At 33.1% G+C, this 23,264-nt stretch overlaps 3 protein-coding genes across 6 annotated transcripts in view; 1 reads left to right on the forward strand and 2 right to left on the reverse strand.

Moving 5' to 3' along the window:
- LOC111054631 (DNA-binding protein D-ETS-4) overlaps window positions 1-11,927 on the forward strand; it is a 34,471-nt gene extending 22,544 nt beyond the window's left edge. For all 3 annotated transcript variants that reach the window (XM_039423084.1, XM_039423086.1, XM_039423085.1), the window contains exons 4-6: window positions 4,358-4,512; window positions 7,232-7,364; window positions 9,252-11,927. In XM_039423084.1, coding sequence (XP_039279018.1) covers window positions 4,358-4,512; window positions 7,232-7,364; window positions 9,252-9,637 — 674 coding nt within the window. In that variant the 3' untranslated portion in view covers window positions 9,638-11,927. The remainder of the gene's footprint in view (window positions 1-4,357; window positions 4,513-7,231; window positions 7,365-9,251) is intronic.
- A 1,589-nt stretch (window positions 11,928-13,516) lies between these two features.
- On the reverse strand, window positions 13,517-22,811 carry LOC111054633. Of its 2 annotated transcripts, none has more exons than XM_022341692.2 (2): window positions 22,662-22,811; window positions 13,517-14,044 (listed from the first exon to the last, which is right to left on the reverse strand). In XM_022341692.2, exons 1-2 carry the CDS (start codon window positions 22,713-22,715, stop codon window positions 13,547-13,549), a joined length of 552 nt encoding a protein of 183 aa, XP_022197384.2. In that variant the 5' UTR covers window positions 22,716-22,811; the 3' UTR covers window positions 13,517-13,546. The 2 variants fall into 2 exon arrangements, with proteins under 2 accessions (XP_022197384.2, XP_039279021.1); XM_039423087.1 differs by having other exon boundaries at window positions 13,517-14,040; window positions 22,658-22,809.
- On the reverse strand, window positions 18,058-21,652 carry LOC111054632. The gene is made up of 2 exons (XM_022341690.2): window positions 21,143-21,652; window positions 18,058-18,729 (listed from the first exon to the last, which is right to left on the reverse strand). The coding sequence occupies exons 1-2, from the start codon at window positions 21,200-21,202 to the stop codon at window positions 18,118-18,120; spliced, it is 672 nt and encodes a 223-aa protein (XP_022197382.2). The 5' UTR covers window positions 21,203-21,652; the 3' UTR covers window positions 18,058-18,117.
- Window positions 22,812-23,264: the final 453 nt, after the last annotated feature.

Raw genomic sequence — 23,264 nt, forward strand, 5'->3', positions numbered from 1 at the left:
CACCTTTAATGAATGAATGAATGAATGAAGTTCTATTCTCAATAAGCAGAATACAAGGAAATGTAAAATACATGCATAACAAAAACAAACAAACAAAATTATAATATACAGAACTGCATAGTAACGAATCACAAACTAATGTTAATCAAGAGTAACATTGGAGGAGAATTTCTTCACTTTCAAAATTGTTTACTTATAGTTGGGATCAATATAATAGCCCGGAGGCTACCTATAATGGATAACAAAAACATGTAGTTTTCGGATGAACATAACAATTTCGGAAGAAAGTTGCTTGGCTTATTGCAATAATCTGTTTTGATTAATGATTTAGAATTTTAGATGTCGAAAGCTCATCGGTAGAAATTTTTGTTTTTATATTTCCAGTGGAATAGAATTTTATTGACAACTCTATCTCTCATCAGATAATGAAGCAAATCATTGTACTATAAATTTTACAATAGAAACTCGAAAAAATAAGTTCCCGTCTAATTCTGTTTCTTCGTTTAATATAAATCTCTCGTTTTTATCATTAGTTTTGAGAATGAGATTTTTCATTTGCATTTCTCCAAGCTCGATCAAATTCATAATCGATTGCACTCTCACTTTTTCGAATAGCATTAAGAGGGTGAAGAATTCTATTACTCTCCCTTTCTTTCTCTCTCTCTCTCTCTCTCTCTTTCTCTCTCGCTCTCATTCATTCTCTGTCTTACTCTCTACAATAATGTATTCTAATATAAAAAGTTGAGAGCAATGCTCTAAGGAATAGTTAGATCGTGGTCAGTAGTATTGTCTGATACTGCAAAGAATAGACCGTTTGGGGCATTATAAAAGATTCCAAGGACATTACTACCAAAATTTGAATAATCCATAAAACCCATCTGAAAGAATTCCCTTGGCATGCCGGATCTCAATACTGCATTTCATTCAACACCAATGAATATTTAATATTTCTCCATGTAGTTAGTTCTCCAATCCAGTTAAATCGCACGTGGAACTTATATTCTTTCCAACATCACGTTATTCAGTCCTTTCCAAGTTGTCCACCTGAATCTGAAGTTGAGAATAATTATTATAATTATAAGTGATCGGAAACCCTCCAATGAATGAGCAAGATAGAGTTGATGTTCAACACTCGGGTTTCCCAAAATTCACCTGTAGAATTCCAATAACACGATACATTACATGAGGGACAAGACAGTATAAAAATTCACTAATAATAAACTACCTAAGATCAACCAACCTAGCACTATCTATTCTCATCAAAATATCTTTAGTTCCAATCCACTGTGTTTATAAATCGGGAGAAATTTATATGTATATTATGGGTAAAGCACCCCGGATAGAAGCTTCATATGGAAGTTTTCACTTTTATAGTGAATAAAAATATCAATTTCAACTTCACAGATAAGAAAACCTCGATCACCAAAAGTAAGTACTTTCAACTGATTGACGTTTATCATCACCCTGCATCAATAAAATGATATAATCGCTGGAAGATGAATTTATTGTCGAGTTTGAGGAATAGATTACAGAATATTATACAAAGAGAGAACTATCCTATCTCATACTTATAATATCCTATTCTCTCAAATCTTCAATTAAGGAGTCAGAATTTGAGCAACGTATAGTTTATTATTATTGGAATAGAACATCCAAATAAAATCACTGATGGGGCGAAAGGAGTCAAAGTTTGAGCAACGTATATTGGAATAGAATATTCAAAATCACTGATGGGGCGAAACAGTGTTGTTGTGACGTACCGTTGACTTATTCATACCAACCGTTTGACTTATTCATATCAACTGACTTATTCAGTCAGTTCTTAAACTGACTGAAACATCCGAAGATTTCGTCTGAACGATAAATGGTAATCATTGAATCGAGAAGGATGGCTCTGCTTCAGCCATAACTCTGAGGGTTTATGGGTTGTCGTAGCTTACATTTATATGAGCAAGCGCATGTAGAATTTATTGAGATAATAGCGACAATAATTTATTGGAGCCGGTTCAGTCGACAAGCTTCTAATAAGTAAGTTAGTAAGCGGCGGCGGCGGCTGAAGACAGAAGACAGAGCTGCACTGCACAATGCTAAAAGATAACGGTGCTTGGCTGCTGCGGCGACGCGGCGACTGCAAGTGGGTCGACAAGTCTCTTGAGAAGCAAGCTTACCCACAACCTACTTCATCTTTTTTCTTCTCTTTCTCCCTCCTATCTTCGACCGCTCCTTGCCACGTTCACCTGTAGAGTTTCACACAATGCGATGAATTTCACACATTGCAATCGCATCATCTTATGTCACTTCTCGTCAGCGACTGCCTTGTTTCCTTTCTGCTGTTTTACGTCTAGCTCATTATGGGTGTTGCACCACCTTTTGCAATAATAAGTGAAAATTCGCTGGTTGCTTCGTTACTAGTTTTTCGGTACATGTTCTGTTCCAACAAATTAGGAGGTTTGTTCCTATCGCATTGTTCTCATCCTCATTATCACTGTGATCGATTGCTGTGTCAGTCTCACAATTCAGAAAAGAGAATGCTTCCAATCGCTTAACACTTGAAATATAAGAACTTACCGGTCGGTATACGATGTAAATGAAACCATCTAAAATCTACATAAGATATTATTCAGTTGCATGACTTTCTTCAACTTCATAAAGTTGCGTTGAATTCATTCGAAATCGCATTCAATTTGGTTGAAATCATTTTACAATAGGAAATTTAATAGTATTTGACATTCGAATTTCCTATCACATTGGGATCAATCTCATATCTTATCCAACTATACATGTGTTTTCAATGAAACTAATTCATTCTCAAGTTATAGAGTAGCTTTATGGTGAATAACAAGATGGTAGAGTAACAATGTAGTAAATGAAATTGAAGGAAAAGTTATCAAATTTGGCATAAATCAATAATGAATTCGAAGATTTGAGCAAATGCAATACGATTTCGAAAGGTAATGTAAGTTTCATCTTCGATTTCGAACGATGCTGATTCAATCATCCTAACTAAGATTGTATATGTGACGTGAAATAGCAATTATAATATTTTTCTTAAACGTCTGACTGTTTTGACATCCACCACTCAATCGAGAATATTCTGCTATATGCTATTCATTCTGTTATATACATTCTCTCTCCCCACAGCAGAGTATAATAATTGGTCCCGTGGCAATTTGAATATTTGAAATTTTTTCTTCGATTTTTAAAGGCAACCATTTGTTGAAAAAATCTTGTAAGTGTTACGGTGGAGTGGAGCGAAACAACTCTTCGTCGCAGCAACCGGTTGGAAAAGAAGAGCAACGCTGTTTCAAGGTCGAATAACCCCCTTCCACAATAACTAAATTACATGATACCCATTAGCTTCGTGGATTGGTGCTCTGATAAAAATCAATTTCATCGTCTGCACACACAATTCGTTAGAACGTTTGGATACACAAAATATTTTTGTACAGTAGGTCCTGAAATTCTTCATACTATAAACACCAAATATCAATATTTTTCATGTCGGTTGTGATTTTTGACACCTGTGTAGTGAATAATAGAAGTTTTCTGAAATATAGTTTACAAGGACAAATTTTAAAGATGAACAATTCAAAAATGATATCCATACAAAACGATATGAATATGAAACCCAAGTTACATCAAGTAAATTGATGAGGTATACTTGAACGTTGAAATATGTGCCCACAACAATTGTGTAGATTAACATTAATATGAAGAAGAAACATTTTTGGGTCGTTCTGAATTTCATAAGTATGATTTATATTGAGATATTAATTACAAAAAAAACAATGAACTATCAAGCAAGTAATGTTGATACTCGGCTACAATTGGGCAAAATAACCACGAAGAACCAAGAACCAGCTCCCTCAAAAAGCAAGCATATCAGAAACATTAGGAACTACTTCCTCCAAAAAATCACGTAAGAAACATTTTGAACTACCACCTTGAAAGATCACGCTATTACTTTATCTTTGGACTTGACTTTTCTACTGATTGTTGTAATCGTTCAAAACTCGTATTATCTGATATACGGTAACTTTTAGGGCTGCTCGTTCTATTTATACAGTGATTCAGCCTCACAGAAATTATGAGTTAATGGGCACGTTTGAATTGTTGGTCCCGGCTGATACATAACAGTCGTAAGGCCGATTGACGGCTTATATATTCAGGCTGGATAGGTCCTTCCCGTAAGGGACTCCTCACCAACAAAAAGACCATACGAATTTACTTTTCACAGAAATATTTTTCTATCAATTAATTAATAATGAGGTAATTATCATTAAACGAAAATCCGAAGTTCGATTCCTCATCATCAATTTCCATCTGTAATAATGAGGTGTTATACATGGTGTTGCAGATCCGATAGGTTGGACCGAAGAGGACGTGCGTGCGTGGATGACATGGAACCTCCGTCAGTACAATCACGCCGTGATGGTGGCTGACTATTTCTGCATGCCTGGCGCCAGCCTCGTTCAGCTCTCAGAGGACGAGTTCCAGAGAAGAGCTCCACAGGTCAGTTAAGCTCAATCAATCTGGAGCAGCTCACTCCTCATCACATTAACACTTTTTCCTATCAATCTCTCGTATGCATATGCATGTTTGTTTCTTTATCTGTGTTGCTTCACATTCTCTCTAGTTGTTATTTATCTCTCTTCAACAATTTCTTTCCACATCACTCAATTTCTGTTTCTCTTTCTCACTCTTTATGTTACTCACTCCATTTAGTTTTCACTCTTCTTCCAACTCTCTCTCTCTCTCTCACACACACACACACAGACACACTCACTCTCTATCTATCTTAGTCACTCAAGAGTGTGCTTCTCTTTCACTCTCTCTCTAAAACTTCCTCTTCATATCTCTCTCCACACAAGGATTATGTTATGTGGCAGAGAGTACCTAGAATCCCAAATCTAGCTCTAGCTCAATCAAATTTGAGCAACTTACTTATCATCTTATCAAACTCTTTGTGAATCAATATGTTCTTTCTCTCATAACCTCATTCACGTTTGTTTGTTTGCTTCTCTATGTCTTGTACTTCTCATTCTTTCAAAGAGTTGTGTGGCAGAGAGGACTCTAACTCCGCCTCTGAAGAAGACAATTAACCAATCAATCTTTCTAGTCTTGATTCATCTCTAATATTTTTTATACATTTCTCTATTTCTCTTTCTCTTATACAAACATTCTCTTAAGCACTCATCATATTGCTCACTCTTTCTCTTACTCATCTTATAACTCACTCTTTCTCTTACTCATCTTGTCACTCATTCTTTCTTTCACTTACTCTCTCTCCCTCTCTAACTCACACTGTCACACTTTCTCTTACTCACTACTGCTCTTACTCTCTTTTTGACTTTCTCTCCATCTCTCTCTCTCCACACAACAAGGGTTGTGTGGCAGAGAGTACCTAGTCTTAACTTCCCCCATAATAAATCAGTCAAGATGAATGAGTACCTAAAAATGTAGAAGAAATTCATGGTATGGGGAAGTTCAATTATTGATAGTTACATTCAAAAAAGTGGAAAAAACTCAGATGAATTTGGCATATGATTTTCCGATGTTTTTAATATTCTTACGAGTTTCGAATGTGGAATTGAATCAGATTTATTGGATAAAAAATTAAAATGTATTGGGAAAAAACACACTTTAGATTTTTTAATAATAAAAGACGAGAAAAACCATAAACAAATATTATAATGAGCCCCGAGAAGGATCGTCCATCATATCCTCCCGAAATCATCCTCCATACATATTCAAACTTTTTAAAAAACTGTTTAATTTTCATTGGTTGAATTGATCAGTATCAAAAACCTTGAGGGAATAATATAATCTGAACAAGTAGTACGTAGTGAAAATCTTCTTCAAGTTTAAAAAACTTCAAGATTTGTAGTCTACAGTCAACTGAATCATGATTTGGAGTAGCATTGTGTACTTTCAGACGTCCACTCGTTTTTCAATCCAGAATGACCTTCACCAAAGTTATTTGTTACGTTTTACCATATTACTCACTAACACCGGCACACAGTCTCACACAGACACCTGTAGATGAGGTAGTGCGGTGTTTTCTCCCCCTAGAAAAGCCATTGGTGGAACTTTCTCTCTGCGTCGACTTCTTTACGGCGGAGTGACGGTCAGTGAACTGCAATTGGGACGTTCTTCTTCATCTTCTTTTACTTCTCCATCGTCTTCGGCTTCTTTTTCTTCTTGAATCTCTTAAGGTCACTTTCTCTTTGGCAGCGGCTGGACATTCAATCTTTCCCCTTCCCCTCATTCACTATTTCATTTTCCTTTGGAATTTGGATAGAAAAGAATGCGTTAATAGTCTATACAAAACTGATTACAGAATGAAATTTTCCTTTAAAGCTGGCGTATTTGTCATTCGAAAAATCCACTCCATTCTAGTAGCTATATCAGACTTTGTGGTCTTTAACATTATCATGTTAAACATTACTTTGATTGTATGCAAGGTTGAGAGAAGTTATTCAGACTATGGTACTTCGCATTTTAAATAGCGCTATGAAAATTAATTTCTTATCATTTTCTTTCTCAGGCCTTCTCCATACTTCCCCTTCAGGATTCAACACATTTGAAAAGAAATAATCATTTGGATTCTTTGGAAATATTGAGCAATCGATGGAAGAAAATTCTCATCTATAATGAACCTTCAAAGGCTAGTGACTTATCCATTTAGGAGGCTCTCATTCGAATTTCTAGAATTTGATTGGCGTTGATAATGGTTAAACAAATAAAAATATAAATCTCAGTACCCTTTTAAATTATTTTGTCACAACATGTTTCGGACATTAATGCCCTTTCCAAGTCACTTGACTTTCTTTTTTTTCTTTAGGGCTACTTTCAATATAAATAAAAATATAAATCTCAGAACATTTTAAAACTATTTTGTCACAACATGTTTCGGACATTTTTGCAATTTTCAAGTCACTTGAAATGTGCACAATTAATATCCGAAACATATTGTGACAAAATAATTTTAAAATGTACTGAGATTTATATTTTTATTTATATTGAAAGTAGCCCTAAAGAAAAAATACAATAAAATGGTTATACAACATACAATAACAATAATAACTAATTCGAATATCCACTGGAACCTATATAAATAGAACTCGTTTTCTTCCATCTTACATAAATTAACAATGCCTTAATATCATAGATTGCGATGATTCCTATAAATATTGTGTATGTAATAATAATTGATTATTTGTGTTTACAGTGTGGTAGTCTTCTCTATGCACAACTAGAAATCTGGAAAGCTGCCTGCTTGGAAGAGACCAACGTAGACGTCAGTGCTTTGCTGCAAGACACATCAACACAATCCAGCAGCTCATGCGGCGATGCATCAGATGGTAATGATCACTTTCAATTAAATATTTGAAATAAGTTAAATCCTACTCTACCTGCGTTTAACTGATAATAAGGGATTCCTTTGATTCGCATTTTGGTTCCTTATTAGATTATTTACCAAGTTCATGACTGGCTCACTGTATGAGGCATTTTGGAGGAAGCTCTAAAATTACGTTGGGTTTTTGTCAAATTGAGAAGCAAATAAGAATGGAAAAATGTATTCAGTAATTCATTTGTACAAGCATTAAAATTATTGAGAGAGGGGAAAACAGGTGAATTTGACTCTATTTATTTATTGAATTTGAATGAAGCTAGCTACTAACATATAGATTTTTGTTAGTCTAATATGGTTCACGGTGAATGGTATGGTTTTCATGGTGATACTGTTCACCTTCCACCTTATAGAACAATGCCCAGTTCGAAAATGTTCAATCAATATAACTATAGTGCGATAATAATGATCATATCATTATATTACTGTATCTTAATATTGATCAAGGTTTGAGTTGAGGTGAACGATATTTTTAATACAATGTATTATTAAGCTTTATTAATTTCATGTTATCTCTTGAGCTTAAATAAATAGCTTCATTATGATACATTGGAAATGCTATCGAGTCAATATCAAAGGTTAACCGAATGAATAAAAAGAATCGTAGAGCTTGTCAAATAGTTGTCTGCAAATAAAATATGAGCAGTTTGAAAAGAAAATGTCTCGCCTAATGAAATATCTACCTATTTGGTCTGAAAGCTATAGAATCTATTTTCAACTAATGGCTGAATTATAGACATGAAAACGCGTTAGTCGTTGGCTGATACATTGTACATGGGCGACTTATAATAATAATAGAACCAGTGCTCTGCTCTGCTAATTCCGCATTGTTGCTTTCCCATTTTCAAGGCCTGTTTGTGTACTGTGGGTGTACAAAGAGGAAAAGAAGAAGTGGAAGAAGTAGTCCACCTTGAGTCTCTGAGTAGTCGCATAGCTTAAGCCTCCTCCGACATTATATTAATCAACAATACAAATCTGCTTTTGTAACTCTTGGGTTATTGCTTGAGTTCCAACCGATTTGGCGTTGATAAGCCGTTCTGAGTACCTTATTTGCTGGAGTCAGAATGTTTATTCAAATTTCGTTTTCATAAGAGTGGAATGTGAGTGGATAGTCAAGCATCCTTGATATAATCAATTATATCCTGCAGGTTGCGAATGTAGAACTTAATTTGATGTTCTTACTCATGATGAGCTTCCATAATTTTTTCAGTGCTCCTAAAGGAAAGGATTACACTTCCTCCCATATTTGTATATCACTTATTTATGTGGATATATATATTTTTTCAATTTTGACGGTAGCCAACTGCCTACCTTTCTGCATCTGCTGTACTGGACGTACAGTCTATTGGAATTGTTTCTTTATACAGACCGTCTTTCTTTTAAGAACAATTCTACAACAAAAACTAGATTACCGTACGATTATTTCTTCATTTTTATTTTATTCAGTTTGCGTTTCATATCGAAGCAATACTCAATCGAGGTTCATTGAGCACTTTTCCGTCCTCAGTTACTATACTGTATCATACCAACTATGCTTATTCATTTATACATTTCATGATACACAAATCATGTGCATGATTTGAAGAAGATAAACAAGCTCAGCCCAAAAGAAGAAGTTTATAATAGGCTATATTGGAGAAGTTTTGGGCAATAGCCTGTTTTTTCTTTTCCGACTAGTGTAGGCTATTGTTTGCTCTATCCAATAAATGAATAAAACTGTTCCTTCTCCGAATTATAATAGAAGTAGGTCCAACATACTTACAATACCATCATACTTACCAAATTCAGTATTGCATTTTATCAACTATTATTATAAAATTTTCTCAATTTGCTTCAGATGAGGACGATGACGAGATGGCTCATTCTCCTAGCATGTCATCGCAGGCTTCTTCGCACTCCGGAGGCGGCAAGGTGGCCTCCAGTCGCAGCGGAGGTGGCGGGGGCGGTTCGCACATCCACCTCTGGCAGTTCCTCAAGGAGCTGCTCGCCTCCCCGCAGCTGCACGGCTCCTGCATCCGGTGGTTGGACCGCACCAAGGGAGTCTTCAAGATCGAGGACTCTGTGAGAGTCGCCCGTCTCTGGGGCAAACGCAAGAACCGGCCCGCAATGAACTACGACAAGCTGTCACGCAGCATCAGGCAGTACTACAAGAAGGGCATCATGAAGAAAACTGAACGATCTCAGAGGCTGGTCTATCAGTTCTGTCATCCCTACAGTCAGTAGGCTCTCCCCACACTCTTGTATCTCGTTCAATCACGACTATGTCTTTTAGTAACCGCCCACTGTTGAAAATTTTGTGAAAATTTGACATCTTAACAACGCATTATTACAAGAGATTCTTGTGATTGAACGACTTGACAAGTTTCTGTATCTCCACGTAGTTCTAGTTGACACGCTTTCCTTGTCACATCTGGCTTGTTCTCCGGCTTAATTTTTAAGCTTCTGTGATGAACTAGTCAGATCCAAGGAAACATCAAGTATGCCGATTAGGCAGTATATTAACATTATTAATCTAAGTATAATATATTTTCTAACATTGTTCGAGAAAGTTTCTCATCTAGGTTTATGTTAAGTGCGGAGTAAAAACTCTTGGAAGGTAATTTCCATTGAGTTTTGACCGCCTATTCGTTAGAAGTATACTAACGTTTAAGGAAAACATTGTTAGCCAGCAGAAATGTTGGCCAAATTATTGTTATCCACTGATCATGCATGCAACAAAAGTACGCTCACACTTGCGGTTCTATTGGAAGAGTTTACGTGGTTGATATTGGATAAGCTCATCCTGTGTTTACTCTAGCAAAAACAAATTTTTCTCATTTCCTTGATCTACAAAGTAAGATTCTTCATGTCCCTTTATTTCAAAATATTATTCTCATAGGTGTTCTAATTCAGATTTATTAGAATCTCTTAGTTTTAAATTGAGTTTCCAGCAATGAGCATTCGCTATTTCTTATAAATTCCAGCAGGAGACTTATTTCCACTTTATCTTCCACATCAAACCAAACTTCCAAGCTGACCGCGAAGTGGTGGAGCGTACAGGTTGACATGCTACACTGATTCAGTGTCTCTAGCCCATATATCTATGATATATCCGAGAGTAAGTTCTGTGAACAAATGTAATAATACTCATTTTATATGTTATTGTATAGTGCTCATGTAATGTGTAGTCTCTCAAGACATTTTTAATTGTGAATCATGCCATATGTATTGTGTACAGTGTAGTTTCATAATTGATTTGATTTATATTTTGTATTGTTGTTGTTATTTCTCAATGCTAGTATGTAGGCTACTTATTTTTTCTTCCCTTCAAAGTGTTTATGTTCATTTCCGTTTTTGCTTTTCATACTTATAAGTATTATATGAATTCATCATTGTTTTCACCTGGACATTTTTTTAATTTATCATGAATTCATTTTTCAAGTACTCATATTTATGTATTGTTTCTCAAGGTGATTAAAACCTAAGTTTTATACTTCATGCTACTCCACTAACAATATCATACCATTAGCCTATTATTAAATTTTGAGCTCTCCTCATAAATATAAATTCACACACTATTTTTCAACTATTGCAAAATAATTTTTCTCTAGCCATATCTTGAACTAGGCTTCTTTCATAGCACATTTTACATCCCTAGGTACTATACTCACACTCAAAATACTTCTTACAAGGCTGTATTATTCTCATTACCGTACACTTGTTCTGTAAAAACTATAAATAATCATGTTACCAAATAAGGGAGAACTAGCATAGAAATTATAGATATAATCACAAGTAAATGTATCCCATTCCCTGATCGATGAAATAAGTAGTATTTCATCTGGAGTATTATAATGTGTTAATATTTAAGTTTTGTTTCGTATTTTTAGATGTGATTTTTTAAATACTCCAATCTAATTCTATGTATCTCGAGTAGACTTGGTTGAGTTCTGAGATACTTGGTATTTTTATTTAAAAATTGAAATAATATTATCTTCATATTTTCAAATAGCTTAGAAACTCATATCTGTCTATAGTCATATTATTTTTATTTGTTCTATATTTATTGATGTCCACAAATTCTAACATAAATAATGTTAATAGTATCATAATTTGTATGGAAATCTGGGAATTATTTAATCTACAATATAACTTATAATCTCTTGAATAATATCATGATTCTCTCTATTCTTATCAATAATTCACACATATTGTTTAAAGATCTCTTAATTTAATTTCTGTCATGGAAATATTAGTTTCATTCTACAATGCAAGCAGAAATTCCAATAGATTATTGCCTTTAAAAATGTATTTTTGAAACCTTTCAACTAGGTAATCTATCCCTGCTCTTTCCATTTCATTTTGAAAGAATATGAGAATAACTTTCTCACTCCATACTGTAATTTGATTGGAGCTAAAAATATTAATTTATAATAATTTGTAAAACATTTGCTCAAAAAGATTGAAGTGGATTGTTATTATTATTGCATGTGATATTGTAACATGATAAAATTGAAATAAATTTGTAAGTGGATATTTTTGAGTTCTCAATAAAACCCAGTCATACACCTGCTCAGTCTCAATATTTATCAATTATTTCAATAATATAATACCATATTGACATGACCTGATTGAATGATTATTATTCTCATTATTATTGTCGAAAAACCTTTGTGAGTATCAGATTAGTGTTAGAGACTCAACAACTATAAGGTGAATGTTATTTATATTCAGAAAAGAAAGTCAAGGGACACTTACCCCTATTAGTGTGTTGGTATCGAAGCATCTAATTGATATTAAATAGAAACCATCCTTAGTTGAGTAGGTACCTACTATGAAATCCACCAAGCTCGGTCAACACATTTGAACACCATGTGTATTTGAACACTGGAATATTATCGAAATACTCTATCGCCATATACATGCTTAGTCATACAGGTGGGTGAAAAGTCGGCTTAATATCTCATACACAAAGGTAATTTTACGGTGGATGTGATTGGGGATCCTACTCAAATTGAAAAAACTACTTGACTATGACTTTAAAAATCTGGTCCGCCATCTTAGATCCGCCATATTGGATGCAACTTTATTTTTTCAAATAGGAAGGTGGTCATGCGATACATGATTTCGATAGGGAATTTCAAGAAAAAATTAATGGCGTTTCAGAAGATATTCACATTATCAATCAGTAACATGCAAATCAGAAATGAAATACATGAATGGTATTGATTAATAATGTGAATATCTTCTAAACGGTTGGAGATATCGATGTGCGGTTCTCGCCATTCATTTTTTCTTAAAATTCCGTATCAAAATCATGTATCGCATGACCACCTTCCTATTTGAAAAAATAAAGTTGCATTCGAAATGGCGGATCTAAAATGGCAGACCAGATTTTCAAAGTCATAGTAAAGTAGTATTTTCAATTCGAGTAACATCCCCAATCACACCCATCTTGGAATCACTTATTTTAATGAGATACTAAGCCGTTCTCAGACTTTTTTCTCTCCTTCTTTGAATAGTATTGATTAATGATGTGAATATCTTCGAAACGATTTGAGATATCGATATGCGGTTTCCGCCATTCATTTTTTCTTGAAATTCCCTATCGAAATCATGTATCGCATGACCACCTTCCTATTTAAAAAAATGAAGTTGCATTCAATATGGCGGACCAGATTTTTAAAGTCATTGTAAAGTAGTTTTTTTTCAATTTGAGTAGGATCCCCAATCACTCCACCGTCAAATTACCATTGTGTATGAGATATAAAGCCGTTCACCGGACTTTTCACCCACTCTGTATGTTCTGTATGTTCCAGTACACTGGTTATAGAGCAAAGGTGATTTGACTATGTTCAAATGAACTATGAACTATTCAGATTGCTACTCTTTCCTGCACACAGGCATTTTGCCCATGCATGGAAAAAAATGTATTATTCTTATTTGAAATGTATTTGGTTTGTAACATTGAAATGAATGTCTTGACCGATCTTGGTGAAACCGGGCATCAGTAATATATTCAGATACATCTATAAATTTATAGTTGTTTCAATATTGATTTTTAGATTTAGAATGTTCATCTGGGTATGGGAATAAAATGATATGACTGAATAAATATCAAAATAAGACTCATACATAATTTTATTTAAAAAATCAATGCCTGAAAGAAGATATTAGCATACCAATGCAATTCTTCAAACTAGCAATGACCAATGACAAATCATGCTTGGACTCTCTTAGCCAATCACACACCAGCACAAATACTTCAGCCACAGAGTGGGCACTCACTCTGATCAGTCTGGTGTAGCACACAATTTTAGTAAGGATGAAGTCTTCCTGGCAGATGTGGTGAATTTCGGTGATATTTTTCTCTCTCTGGTTCCAAGTATCCAGAATACTTTGAGCTTCGATTGCAGAAAATAATAGTTTCTCCAGATACCATGTCAAATTTTTGCACTCGTTAGTAGAGGCTGGCACGTCTTGTAGGCCTACTTCCAATGTTCCATTTTGAAAAGCCGTCAGACTGGAGTTTCCAACGAATTCGAGTGGTCTCAAGTCATTGAGTGAGAGATTCTGCTGGACTACAGCTCTGTAGCCATGGGAAAGATCTTCACTGTTTACATACTGTTTTGCAAGGTGCAGTCCTTCTACCTGAAAATGATATCAATAGTATTTTCAGCCTTATATGTTCAAAATATTTTCTGATTAAATTGAGTTATTACATCAACTTCCCACATGTAACCAACTATTACATGTAACCAACTATTAGTGCCTATTCTACTCACTTCACCAACTTGGGTGAAGGAGAACGTTCAGGTCGATATCGACCTTCCATATTTGTACCGTATTTATTATATCTATATCAATGACTTCAATATATTGTTCTCATCAGTGCTCAAATGTCTTGACCAAGCTTGGTATAACTGGGTATAACTTAAATATAATTATGCTTCGTTGCTTCATATCTCCAAACTCACTAATTTATGAAAAAAATATTCACACCATCTTTATATATGTTATGCAATCAATTAATCAGATTATTCTCTTTTCATATTCAATTAATTAATTGACTTCAATTCGCTTTTTTATACTGTTTAACAAAATAGTGTGTTGATATATCGAAGTTCGAATGGATCAAGAAACTATCATCTCAAAAAATGTTATAAACTTAGATAGGCTACCTGCCAGCAGACAATGCCTCTTATAATATTTGCTCGCCTTTTCTAGACAAGAAACTCCACCACCTGAGTCTCCTTTGTGTTATCACCCGATGGAAAGCAGCAGGCTTTGAATAAAATAACTATGAAAACATAATAAAAGCTTTCAAGGATTCCTTGGTGTATGAAAAGTGAAAATCACTTTTAGATAATGAAGCGCTCTTACATCAAAAGCGATAAGAATGCCATCTATTGAGTTATGCATAATGTTTGTTCTTTATTAATGAAAGTAATTCTCCCACCACTCCCAGCACCACTTACTGCATTGAAAATAATCATCATTCATTGATAAAGCACTTATGTGAAAATTTGATAAGTTTCATTGAATGGTGACCGACACTTTGGGACCAGGAATTTTGCTAGTGGTAGTTATATTATTAGAATATTAGGTAGTGGAAATAATAATTCAACTTCAAAATCTGAATAAATAAATATATGAATTATAGACCTACTAAATAAATATTCATATAAAGTTGGATAGGCCAGCAACTGACGACACGCTAATTCTATGTGTTTAACGCCTTAGTGTTGAAGAACAATGTCCAAACTCCTGTTGGATGAGACACTTGATTCACCTCTTTTCTGTCGAAACCCTCTAGTCCCAAACTGGATCTGTTCAAAGATTCTAACTCCGTATTGGACTCACTCAGTTTTAAAACTATATTGGAAAAAAATGTAAACCACCTACCGTACCTATAGTCAGTCAGTTATATAGTCACATCAAACTATCATCAGCATTATTTGAATAGGAAGCAATAATATAAAGCTATGTACTCTAAGGAACTCTGAAAGTAGTGTGAAGTAAATCTCTCTATAATATTATAGGCCTAGTTATAGTCAACTAAGAATGCAACATCATCGGCCTTTGGATGATTTAACTTATCATCTGCAGATGAGAATCCAGCATCCAAAAAAATAATTTTTCTCATTATTATTGTTTTTACTTTCCTTGCCCTATTACCATAGGTAAGGAAAGTAATTGCTTTCCGAAAAATATTAAGGTACCCCAATTTCTATATTTCTATACGTTTCAAGGTCCCCTGAGTCCAAAAAAGTGGTTTTTGGGTATTGGTCTATATATATATATATATATATATATTATATATATATATATATATATAATATATATATATATATATATATATATATAATATATATATATATATATATTATATATATATATATTATATATATATATATGTGTGTGTGTGTGTGGTGTGTGTGTGTGTGTATGAGTGTATGTGCGTCTGTGTACACGATATATCATCTCCCAATTAACGGAATGACTTGAAATTTGGAACGTAAGGTATTTACAATATAAGGATCCGACACGAACTATTTCGATAAAATGTGATACAAGATGGCGGCTAAAATGGCGAAAATGTTGTCAAAAACAGGGTTTTTCGCGATTTTCTCGAAAACGGCTCCAACGATTTTGATTAAAGTTATACCTGAAATAGTCATTGATAAGCTCTATCAACTACCACAAGTCCCATATCTGTAAAAATTTCAGGAGCTGCGCCTCATCTATGCAAAGTTTGATTTTAGATTACCAATTATCAGGCTTCAGATACAGTTTAAACAAAAAAATCAAGTGGAAAAGATTAATCATGAAAATCTCTACAATTAATGTTCAGTAACATTTTCACTTAAAATTGAAAATAAGCTCGATGTTCGAGAAAATGTGATTATTCAATTGCAAACTGTTGGCAACTGTTGATTCTATTAAATAATCATTCACTATGAAGAGATAACAGACCTCGTGTGTCTCCCAATGTTATTACCCTGTCACCAGCTGGCTCAAATCTTTGAATAGTAGACTTGAGATGCGCGTTTACACTAGCGTCAGGTGATCAATTTTTATAACGGCAAGGAAAGTTGTGTGAGTGCGCCACACCAGATTTTTTCTGTAATACATCAGCATAATTCGCAATGTACTTTGGTAGAGCCACGATAATTCGGAACTCTATAACTCTCGTAATTCTCTTTAACTAGTAGTTCTTTTACTAGTGAACAGTAGACCTCACGCTCAGTAAGCTACATTGACCTGTTGTTGTTTTCTCAAAAATTGATAAATAATATATGTATTTAAAATGTCTAGAAAAAATCCTAAATAAACATAGAGCTTTCTGTCCTATCGTACCATGACGTGTTGTCCCGTAATGTGAGTGTGAGCGCTGTTATCAGGTCTGGCTGCAACTGCCTACAACGTTGATGGAAAGCTGATTTATGATGAATAATTCCAAAGTCTGATTTTTACGGTAATATTGGCGTTCAAAGGAGACTCCTTTCCCTTTTATTGTATTATCCTTAAAATGCAAAATTACAAAAAATCGTATGTATACGTCGACACGAAATTCAAAAAGGAACATTCCTGTCAAATTTCATAAAAATCTATTGCTGCGTTTCGCTGTAAATACATAATAACATAAATATAAACATAAAGAGAAATGCAAAACCATCGACTAGAATTTCAGACCTCACTTCGCTCGGTCAATTATTGTCCCTTAAGAAAATTGAAAAAACCTCTATAATTCGTAGTAAAGCAATGTATTTCGGTCCCCTCAATAATTCGTAGTAAAATTGAGCGCTGGCTTATCTTTGGCCTCTATAATTCGTAGTTTTGTATGCGATAACTCTCTATAATTCGTACTATCTGTTTTTTTCCATGCATCATGAAAGGGGAGGAGAAGATAATTATAGTGTACTATCTATAACTAATTCTCCAGACATGAGGTAATCAATCGGACACCCAGAATATCATAGACTGTCAGACAAAATTTTTGGCTATTGTTATATTAGTTATGACTTATATATTTATAAGTCGTGTTGTGTGCTAGTCCACCAGAAATGAGTACAATGTGATTAACATTTCAAAATCAAACAAAAAAATTGAGTTTATTGAATATCTGTTAGTAGGCCTAATTCTAAACATTTTCCATTAATTTGAAATTTAGAAATCAGTCTGTCAATATTTAGAAATCTGTTAGTACGCCTTATTCTGAACATTTTTTATTTGAAATTTTAAAATCTGTCAATATTTTTTAAAATTTCAAATTGAAAACGTATAACTGGTCTATGATTGCTCATTAAATATTATGGATTCTATAATTCGTATTTTTTTCATCACCATTCATAATTAGTCTCCTCCTCATTCTCCTTCTCCTCCTACTCCTCCATCACCATAGCAACAATAATTCATAGTTTCATACCCTCCATAATTTGTAGTAAACGCTTGGCCTCGTCAACAACAAATTATAAAGGTTCTACTCTACATTTTTAATAATTTATATTCGACTACTCAATATAAATAATGTACAGTAATAATTTGAATGATGGAATTCAATGTACTAAAATAAACAGCACTTACCTTCGATCAATTATTGTTACTTATCAATCGAATAGAAAATTGGTAATTATTTGTGATCATATTGAAAAACTCCATCATCTTATGAGAAAAACATTTTATTACATTTATTTCAGTATTTTGTTATTGATGAATGATCATCAATTACACATAACAGAGTATTGAGCCATTTTTGGAATTGATTTTGAAAAAGAGCTGTCAGCGTAGAAGCATTGCCACATGTCTATGTAGATGAGACGATAGGACTTCGAAAGTTTGGCGTACAGCTTTTTGAATCTTGGTTTTTGAGCGATGTAAGATGTTTGGAGATTAAGGAAGACTTGCATAACACAAGAAGCCTGAATGAAAGGGTTGGGCTTCAGTGTACATTCATAAAATTCAGAAACAACCACACTTGACGACATTCCGATGTCTTGGAAAGCCTTTATAAGTTCAGCCGCTGTTTTCTTCAACTCTGTTAGCTCAAGTGTCATGTTATTGCAGTAATCAAAAGTTTTCTTTAAGCTCATCATTTCTACTGCTTCCGTTGATGTACAGTCAATAGAGTTATCAATCGATGATCCGTCATATTCCTTTATAGATTTTTCCATTTGATCATTCATATCGGAATACTTATCAGTCAAGCCTCTCAGGAAAATGTCAGCAGTTTCAATTAATTCGTAACCCAAAGATGTGAAGCTGTTCTCTTCTAGTTTTTCACTGATTGATAGTGATTTGGAATCTCCAACAACATTTTCTGGCATACCGAATACCTGGAAAAAAATAATTTCAAACTGAATATAAAATCTATTAACATAAAGCATATTTTAAATAATCATTCATTTATAATTAATGATACATCAATAACTTTCAACTTTCTTTTTGCTATGAAGGTGATTTTATATGTTATGAAGGCGATATAGCCTACACTAAAGGCTACAACAAAAACTGTTTTAAATAGAAGCTACGACTTGAAATTGTCACAAAACCACTAAATTACCAAGATATAATAGTTTCAGTTCCAATAATGGCTTAACAACAAGAATTAGTTTATTGATAAATCAGTGTTTGTAACAACTTCAAGTAGTTTTTTTTAATAAAAATAAATTAATAATTATTATTAAACAAAAATCCAAATTAAATGCTGAGTAAATCATCCCAAAGAATTCTGCTACTGCAAATATTGACTACAGGGTAAACAGCTAGATGGAAATTCTATGAGCGCGATACTATTCAAAAATTCAAAAAAAGGAATAATAAATTAAATTTAACACATTGCACAGAGATATTGTGTAATTTCTCCATATTAAGGTGAAATAAATCATCAGTCTACCACTGATGATGATGCCAAGTGCATCGAAACTAGTTTGGACTCAAATAAATTTTGTGGAATTGACAACATCTTTTTATTTCACCTTAATAATAAATTACGGTACCTTCAGTTGGTAAAATATTATCAGTTCTGTCAAGAGCATTTATACATCCTCAATGCATAACAATAATATTATAATTTTCATAAATTACTAGTAAACCCTATAATAAGCTTTATTAGAAGTTGCAAAGTAAATATAATATATTTAATAAATGTTTTAAAAACAAGCCAACTAATTAATCATAAAACATGAAATATTGCTACCGTAATTTTTAGTTTAGGCTACAAGACAATCTATGAAAATTGGTCAAAGGATAATAATCTATGTAGTGTACCTTTAAGGCTGTATCTTAATAATGAACATTAGTAATTTATAATTTCAATTTTTGAATAAAAATAGAGGAAGGAAAACAGTAGATGTGTTACAAAAGATTACCAATATTGCCAGGATTCTCTTTTGATAAAGTTCTTAGAGATTCTTACTACAGGAAGAAGTTTGTAAATAGTCATACCTTCTAAACAGTTGATTTTGTCCATTGCAAAAATGTATTTTGGAGAGGTCAAAAATTGAAAATTGATTGAACTTCTCCATTGTGAAATTTGTACAAATATAGGGCGCCGACAACAGCAAGCCCCAAAATTGTCATTGAGAATATAAAACTGGTTACATCAAATAAAAGCATGTTGTGTAGTGTATTTGTGTTCCGTTTAACGTGAAAAGTGTATACGGTATTCTGTAGTGTACTTCCATGTAGTCATGGAAACTCGAGAAACCAAATAGGCTTATTTCCAATTGAATAATCTAGATTTTTTAAATAAAATGTGATGAACATCTTGAGAAATTTGAACAGCATGTGATTAAGATCAATATGAACAAATCTAAATTTGAAAAAGCGCGCCTTATAATAGCTCTAAGTCATTTGATATAATTATTTTACACCAATCAATAAACATTGAATAAATTATAATGTAATTCTAAAAAATTAATTTTTAATTCATTGATGAAAATGTTTTGTCATATAATTCATATAAGCCTTATAGTCTACCTATAAAATACTCTATAACTTTTATAAAATATTATATCACTTTACAGTAGTTTTTAAGTTGTAAAAAAACTTTCGAGAAAATATTGGAAAAGTTTTGTAAAGATAATCTCTTCAGTATGTACAGCTACAATCAATTTATTTAGATTTAATACAATTTATTTCGTGTTCCACTGCAGCTCTTTGGTTCATATTGGTTCTTAATAATAAACTCTTATAATAAATTGAATTCCAGCACTGGAAATAATTTTATTCTACTAAAAAAAAATCCAGGTAAATTTTTCTCAATTATTGCATGTTATGTTCGATCTAATGATCTCATCTATTAAAAGTCTAAAAAAAGTCCCAACAGACTGAAATTACACCACAGCCCAAACTACTGAGCCTAAAAAATTTTGCACACTTGTTTATGGTAGCCTCAAGACATCCACTAAGAAAACATTTTCAAAAATTTGCCCCCCTGAGGGAGCTGGGTCCCCCCAAAAAATGTGTACTTTTTAACCGCTCATTGCACAGCAAAGTCATGAGGAACATTTTTGTTCAGCTATGAAGAAAAATTCCAGGGAAGGGCATTTTTCTAAAATTTTCATTCACACTACAGCCTAAACTACTTGTCAGACATAATAAAGGTACTCTAATCTGATTTTTCTTCCAGTATACGAGTGTTCTTTAACCCTATAAACAAATCCAAGCTTTTATTTTTTGATTGAATTGAATATCTAGTACGGTATAAGTTGATTTATTATGAATAATAATAATAATAATACTTGCCTTCTGAGTTGCACCCAAATAAACCAATAAGACAAACAGCATCACCGGAGAGGCCATCATTTTGAAATAACGTATCAAAAATGGCAATGCACAGTATTTCCTCCAATTGAATAAACATAAAACCTTTTGTTACCTTCAAATTTAAACAACTTTGACGTAATCTAATCTTCTATGTGTTGGTAGCTCTTCACTTATCAAACTGAAATTCTTTATCATTGTCTCAAGCATTGGCACTTAGCAAAGATTGACGAGTGCTAACAACGGTAGAAAATAAATTAATGCGTTCCAATAAAATAGACCAGACGTAAATTCTAGCTTCAATGAGAAATTTAGTTACTTATTATGAAGATGTTATTTGAGGCAGCATCTAATTATTTGTATCAATAATAAATACATCCTTCAACTTATTCAATACATTATATAGGCTACTACTGGTTAAAGTTATTTACTAAGTTTATAATTGAGATGCCACTTCCTTCCACACCTCATTTTCTAGTTTCTACTCTAGCTTGAACAAAGTAGGAGAGCACTCAAAATATTTTATTCACATCATAAAAGACACTTGAAAATTTGATTCATTATCTAAATATACAAATCTTTGAAAGTCCCACTTGAATAATTTTCATTGCAATTTCCTGTTAGCAATAATAATAATAAAAACAGCATTCTTCTTTTGAAAAATCCCACTTATCAGGACGACTGCAAATTCATTCCAGGAAAAAATGGATATGATTAGAAGTTCATTAGTATGGTACATTATATAGTTAGCTACACCTACAGGTCAAGAAAAACATCTTAAATTTCTTCAAGTAGATTCTGAAATTTGTATTAAAATTCTGAGCTTAGATTTCTCTAGCATCATATAATCCTGATCAATCAATGATATTTAATTCCACTCCCAACACCAGCACTCGTTTTTTTTACCTTGGAAATAATAATTGGTTCATGGGCACACATTAATTTTTTGGCCTCATTCAATTGATCAGGCTCACTTTCATTAACTCACGTACACTAAGTGCCGTTTGCACAAAATCCGGTTACATTTTAATCGTGATTAATTGCACGAGAAACAATCAGAAAAGCCGTCGTTTAAAAAAAACCTTCTCTGATTGGTTCTTGTGAAATTAATTACGGTTAAAATTTAACAGGCTTTTCTGCAACCGGTCCTAAATCTATTTTAGCAGCACTAAAAATAGTAATATAGTCATAAAAATAACAATACATAAATAAAAATTCACTTGAGGTGGGCGGTGGGCGGTGGGCTTACCATATGAATATATGTCCAATATCAAAATTAAATAGTAATAATACACATATCCATGACTTAGCTTATAAAAATGAAAATATTGTTCACTATTGATAAAAAGAGGGTGAATACTATTCCGAGATGACTTTTATCTCTTGAGGGCTGGACCAAGAATAAAATTTTAAAAAATAACGTTTTTCAAAAACCCAAATTCTACAAACATTTTCTTGAAAAATGAATAGTTAGCTATAATCAGTAATAAATTTTACTTGCCTTTTCAAAAAACACGATAAAGATACAAATAGCATAAAATTCAATACAATGCATGTTTTCACTGTGAAAATCACTTTATTGAATGACGAATGTTGAAATACCATCACTTTGAACTGAAATCTAATCTTGGTGGTCGTCCGGCCCATTATTATTCTGACATAGATTCCTTAAAAGCTGTATCACATTCAGCACTTAGATTGCACTTGAAAATAAGATCAGAGTTATGTGATGAATCACAGCATGCCATGGAGTCAAAATTTGTTTTAATCGAAAAGGAAATAAAATGAGTACATATTGTCAAGTTTTTGATTCTAGTTACTAAATAATAGTCTCTATTTAAAAGGGAAACTTGTCTGGAAAAGAGGTATTTTCAATCCTGGGACAAGGGAATTTTTGAGAATAGAAAGTGGAAATTTCTATTAACATTCCCACCTTATGCACAACATCCCAAAGAGGTTAATTTAGATGAACATAATTTTTTCATTTTGCTTCCTTCACGTGTCATTTTTCTCATTTATCTTCTATTGAGTAAAAAGATATAAAGCTTTAATTCTATTTGAGAATAATATTTCTATAATAATTAAAATTGGAATAAGATATTTT

Source organism: Nilaparvata lugens, chromosome 3 (genome assembly GCF_014356525.2).
Source record: "Nilaparvata lugens isolate BPH chromosome 3, ASM1435652v1, whole genome shotgun sequence".
Taxonomy (NCBI): Eukaryota; Metazoa; Arthropoda; class Insecta; order Hemiptera; family Delphacidae; genus Nilaparvata; species Nilaparvata lugens.

Bases quoted from the DNA above. Each gene is read 5' to 3' on its own strand.
- LOC111054632 (XM_022341690.2), bottom strand. From the start codon at position 21,202: ATGATGGCCTCTCCGGTGATGCTGTTTGTCTTATTGGTTTATTTGGGT. The intron at 18,730-21,142 runs GCAAGTATTATT...ATTTTTTTCCAG, and splicing joins ATTTGGGTGCAACTCAGAAG to GTATTCGGTATGCCAGAAAA.
- LOC111054633 (XM_022341692.2), bottom strand. From the start codon at position 22,715: ATGCATTGTATTGAATTTTATGCTATTTGTATCTTTATCGTGTTTTTT. The intron at 14,045-22,661 runs GCAAGTAAAATT...TATCATTTTCAG, and splicing joins TTATCGTGTTTTTTGAAAAG to GTAGAAGGACTGCACCTTGC.